The sequence below is a fragment of the Dendroctonus ponderosae genome, unplaced genomic scaffold (assembly GCF_020466585.1).
Source record: "Dendroctonus ponderosae isolate FM_Combo_2020 unplaced genomic scaffold, Dpon_F_20191213v2 Dpon_F_20191213_4, whole genome shotgun sequence".
Taxonomy (NCBI): Eukaryota; Metazoa; Arthropoda; class Insecta; order Coleoptera; family Curculionidae; genus Dendroctonus; species Dendroctonus ponderosae.
The window spans coordinates 15795574-15801145 of record NW_026018611.1 but is presented as its reverse complement, the minus strand read 5'-3'; the positions used below and the strand labels follow the sequence as shown (position 1 = coordinate 15801145).

Below are 5572 nucleotides of genomic sequence, written 5' to 3'. Positions count from 1 at the left end.
TAATTATTGCCATCATGCGTTTAACAAGTTCAATATTTTATGGTTTCTATTAACTTATGAAGTTATCACTTCTGTCGAGCGTCCCGTGACGCACACCATTTTTTTTTATTTTACTTTCGCAAGCTTAAAATGGATAACCCTGTATATTGATTACAGGTACCTACAATCTGAAGAACTTCGGACTCAGCATCTGTCCTGGTCAGTAGAGGTGGTACAAGACCGCGAGTTAACTACTGTAACTTTTCGGACGCATTCTGTATAATTGTAAAAAAAATTAAAATATGCGCGATTAGTACCTTTATAATGTGGTAATGAGGATTTTGAAACAAATAATATCGGTTAACAGTACTTAAACTTGCATTACTCTATCGTTGGCCACCGTGTACACATCCGGTATTATTGATACTTTACGTAACCGTTTTTTACCATTCACAAAAACGTGATCGAATAGTTGTCGCAAAAAACAAGTGTTGAGTCAATATTAACGATAAATGATATACCTACTCTATTGAATCTATGCGTAGTAAATACAATTTACAGGACATATAATACATACTTATAAAAACAATGCGAACAGGAGCTTATCCTGATTAGTAGCTGAATAATTAATTTTACATATTTGTATTAGCAACTGATATGAAACAGATACAGCGAAAAATATGCTTCGCAACAACACTTACCCCAAAGCACAATGAGCAGCTGTTAAGACGTAGTTGGATGATACCAGGGAACCACCACAAAATGCACTGACCAGATCATATTCAATGTAAAGAGCCACTTGGTAAGGGAACTGGTTTGGAGATGCTTCGTCACCTCCAACTATTTCCAGAGCTGACGAGTTTACAGAACTTCTTTCTTTGGGAAATACAAATTTTGAGTTTTGCGCCTAAAATAAAATTTTGTTACGTCGAGAAGCTTGGGATTTATTGTACGCCTTATTTAAAAAACATTCATAACGATTTCAAAACATTCGTATAGCAAATCGAAATTATATGGAAAACCGTATATTGATGTTAATTAGTTTCGAAAAAGGAATTACATTTTTGTCTGATAATAAAAAAGCTAAGTGTCCAATTTAAAATAAGCGAGAAATTTGTCCTACTAACTAATCAAATAGTTTCTTCAGTTATGTTATAAATTATGCAGAGTGACTAGCGATCCTATCTTTTTTCCATTTTATCCTAGTTTTATATTTTGATACATTTTACTAAAAACAATCATGTTCTATATACATGGTGTGCAACGGGAACCACCGCCTTCTATATAGGATATTCGATATCTGGCAAAGTGTAATTAGCAGAAATTTGCTTATTTTAAATTTAACACCCTATATATTATTATATTTTTGAATTCTACTCGATATTCTAAATGTATATTATGTATAATATCCTATACCTAAGACTAACCGTGTTGGTATATTTGAAATTTTATGTAAAAAATGACAGCCACTCGAATAGTTATAGTAAATTAAATAGTAAGTTAAAGTAGTCTATTCTAAAATTGTTTAGTTTTCGAAATATTGTAAATTTAATGTTTTTATATGGCCATTTTGCCCTCATCTCATTTTAAATCCTGCCGATCTTAGATGCCATGGTGAAAGTGGCCATTTTTAACACTATCAAATGCCAAAAGAATGCTGACAGCTGTCAGTTACTTTTTGAAAATAGTTAATAATCATGCTTGAATTATACAAATTAAGATTATTTAAACTTATTTATTATTTCTGGAGAACGTGGTCAAGCTATATCAAGAACCGTTTATTTATTATTAATTATTATTATATCAAGAACAAAAATCAGTTTTTTTTTCAAATTTATGGGTCTCTAATTTTTCTGGTTGGCCTTATAAAAGTATAAACATACACTGGTCGGATGTGGTAGAAAGTCGAATTTAAAATATCTTGAAATTTTGTAAAATTTGTTTAACAGCACAGCATGAAGGCTTCTATTTTTGCCGACATCGAATGGTAAATGCGTCACATGTTCTTGATACAGCTTTATCACATTCTTCATAAATAATAAATAAGTTTAAATAATCTTCGTTTGTATAATTTAAGTGTCTGGACATGAATATTAATTGTTTTCGAAAGGTAACTGACAGCTGTCAGCATCCCTTTGACATTTGATTGAATTAAAAATGGCCACTTTAGTCATGGCAACAATGGAGTGATAGGATTTAAACGAAGATGCGGCAAAATTGCCATATGAAAACATTAAATTGGCAATATTTCGAAAACTAAACACTTTTGGAATATACATTTATACACAAACTTACACATATCTTAAATACTGAATATGACAAAATTATCAAAAATGGGGGTTTCCATTTGAAAAAATTGATTTTGGGCAGTTTTTCCAGCTGTATTTTGAAATTTATTTTTTTAACACTTATTAATAGTTTTCAAAATATTTTTGAGATTCCATTAAAGTAAGTCTGTTTCAACAATAAATGGGACTCAAATTAAGCATTGTACATACTTTCCTGACTGTGTTTCAATTCCAAATCAAAATCAATTTCTGGGCTTCAGTCATTTATTGTCTATTTATCAATCAAAATACGTTTCGGTGTTTTCCTCCATCATCAGTTTCTCTAAAATAACAGATAGTAAAAAAAAATGTTTTAATTAATTTAAAAAATAATCACAGTTTGTCTAACCACTCTCACTAAAATACATTACAATTGCAACACTTTAAAACATTTGAGATTAATTAGACCTAACAGGTGATTAGTCAGGACAATCAATTCTGGGAAGAGACTAGAATTCTTTGTTCAATTACTCAATTATTTTTACTTACATGTGCAGCGTTGTTGCTACTTTAAGCCTTTAGTGAGAGTGGTTTTAGACAAACTGTGATTGTTTTTTAAATTAATGAAAACATTTTTTTTACTATCTGTTATTTTAGAGAAACTGATGATGGTGGAAAACACCGAAACGTATTTTAATTGATAAATAGACAATAAATGACTGAAGCCCAGTAATTGATTTTGATTTGGACTCAAATTAAGTATAACAAATTCCCTTATAGGAAAAAATGACTAACTATTCGAGCGGTTGCAACTCCCATTATTTGACATAAAAGTTCAAATATATCAAAAATGGTTAGACTTGGCTATAGGTTATTGTACATGAAACATATTTAGAATGTGGAGTCGAATTCAAAAATGTGATAATATATAGGGTATTCCATTTAAAATAAGCCAGTTTATACCTACTTCCGCTATAACCGGAAGTGTGGTCAATCTGAAAATATTTCAGACTGCCTGCCCCCAATGAGTTCGGCACACTGTCAAATTTTCAGATTTCTCCAATTACAGTTTGCCAGATATCAATCGCGGCGGTTCCCGGTGGGACACCCTGTATATGGCAAACTACAATTAAGAAAAATTTGAACTGGACATGTCAGGCTTCTTCCAAATATTTGTGTCTTTGCAAACACCTATCGAAGGCTCATTGAGTCRGGAAAAGTACAAGGCAGACAAATTCACGTAGMATCTCCAGAAAGTTACGGTACTAATGACGAAGAAGCCATTCTTAGGGGTTTTCAAGAAGATCCGACGACAAGCAGGTTTATGCCGGAAGAAGCCATACAAGGGAGGAATTAATACAGGGCATTACAGATGCCGTTACACTTAGACAGACATTTTCGGCCAGGGTAACTCCGTCAGAAAAAAACTGGACTTCGTTTTGAGCAAGATCTTAAATAGTTACTGTTTAGAATTAATAAATAACACAATTTTTTCCTTTATCGTAGCAAGCTTGGTACTCATTCAATACTAATTAAATTTAATTACTAATTAAACTAATTAGACTTAATTAAATTTTAATTCACATATAAAGTAATCTGTTATGTAAAAACAAATAAAGAAACTCTAAGRCKGATGTGAACTGCGGCTAGTAATAATTTTTTGTAATACAATTGACTTTGTAATGGCACTGTTTTTGCTGTTTTTACACTAAACCCTATTTAACTTTATTTTTTTACTCAAAAACGGTGCGTTGAAGAAAAAAACTCAAGAGACCTTTTCTCTTCTAAATTCAACAAGAACTTGAAAAATAATATTTAAATTTAGAAACATCAGTGGCGAAACATTGTTTTACTTAAAATTACACAAAACATGTATTGTTGTTGCCTAAGCCTATAAAATTTCATTAAAATAATCCAAGCCGTTTCCGCAATATTAATAAATATAATTTTTTAAGCAAAACTTTAACACCCTGTGTATCGGAAAGTAAGAGGATTCGGATTATGGTTTATTAAGGTAATATATCGAAAATTACTTGCACTATCACCGCCTGCAAGGAATGCATTTACTTACCAAACACCCTGTATACTTAGTACACAAATTTGTTTCACTTGACGTTAACATACCGAAGAAGTTCACGACATACAAGAAAATATTATAAGTATTCTTCTACTCTCATAAACATTTAATTAAAAAAGTAGTTTATTGCTATAGTTAATTTAAGTTAGAAAAGTGTTACCTGAAAAGTTGCAAAGGCAAAACCTATCAACAGCGTACACCCAACTAAACACTTCATTACGTGACTTAGTGATCCAAGTAGCCGACAAAACGTAACTGTACATATGAAATCCTATCAGCTATATAGCCACTTTTCCATATTTTATCAAAATTCTTCATTTCCCTAATCAGTTAGTGCGGATTTCCTTGACAGGCGCCACCACACTCGAGATTTCAAAAACAGTTTAAAATTTTACTCACAATTGATACTAATCCTTTATAATCACTGTGATAACATTCAAATTAAAACGATGGGTGTTGCCATATGCAGAAAAATCAAAATATGTTTCAGAAGAAAAATTGGCTTATCCTAACTGAGATCAGCAGCTATGAAGGATATGTTGGCAAATATGTTTAAACAATTGACTGAAATTGATAAATATGTTTTCCTTTTTATCTCGCCGCTTAACTCGACAAACCTAATCTATACCGTGCTGTTTTTAACGGGACAAAACGGGCATAACCGTGGTTACTATACTGCACTTATTCCGATATATTTCGATTTATTAAGGCATTTTATTAAATCAACACACTTATATATGCTTTACCACACACTACACATAATTCAATAACAATTGGCATTGATAAAATTGAGATATTATCGAACAATGCTGGGAAACAACTAATACATATATGAACTAGGAAAGTAATCGGTCGTCCCTTCAGACTCGTTCATATCAACAATGTCAACAGACATAATGCTCGATAACGAGTACATCAGGGTGTTTCCTCATAAGTTGACCCATCCTAGATCATTTATTTCAAAAAAATTGTGAAAAGTGGTAAATACTAAAGTTGTTCTTTATTCCTATTTTTTTTAAATCTGAAGTTACGATAAAAAAACTTGAAACACGTAAATTTGAAAAATCGATATCAGGTTTTTTTTACTACTAACCTGAGAAGTCACCATTACCCTACTGAGAAGTCATATTTCTCCTCCTCCCAGGTAGCAAACTGTCGTCATTTTGACGTCAATTTTTGGGCAGCTAATGACCGACGGACGTTGAATTGCCGTTATTTTAACGTCACAATGTTTTAAGACACAATGATG

At 31.8% G+C, this 5572-nt stretch overlaps 2 protein-coding genes across 3 annotated transcripts in view; one reads left to right on the top strand and one right to left on the bottom strand.

Annotated features, from left to right (window-relative positions):
- Positions 1 to 5139, bottom strand: part of LOC109541275 (brachyurin) — a 21194-nt gene extending 16055 nt beyond the window's left edge. The window contains exons 1-2 of one of the 2 annotated variants that reach the window (XM_019910093.2): positions 4484 to 5139; positions 681 to 886 (exon numbers count right to left, since the gene is read on the bottom strand). In XM_019910093.2, coding sequence (XP_019765652.2) covers positions 681 to 886; positions 4484 to 4540 — 263 coding nt within the window. In that variant the 5' untranslated portion in view covers positions 4541 to 5139. Of the gene's footprint in view, positions 1 to 680; positions 887 to 4317; positions 4449 to 4483 lie in introns of those variants that run through there. The other variant, XM_019910094.2, reaches the window with a different exon arrangement.
- Positions 1 to 5572, top strand: part of LOC109541262 (microtubule-associated proteins 1A/1B light chain 3A) — a gene marked incomplete at its 5' end in the record, with an annotated part of 53406 nt that overhangs the window by 3396 nt on the left and 44438 nt on the right.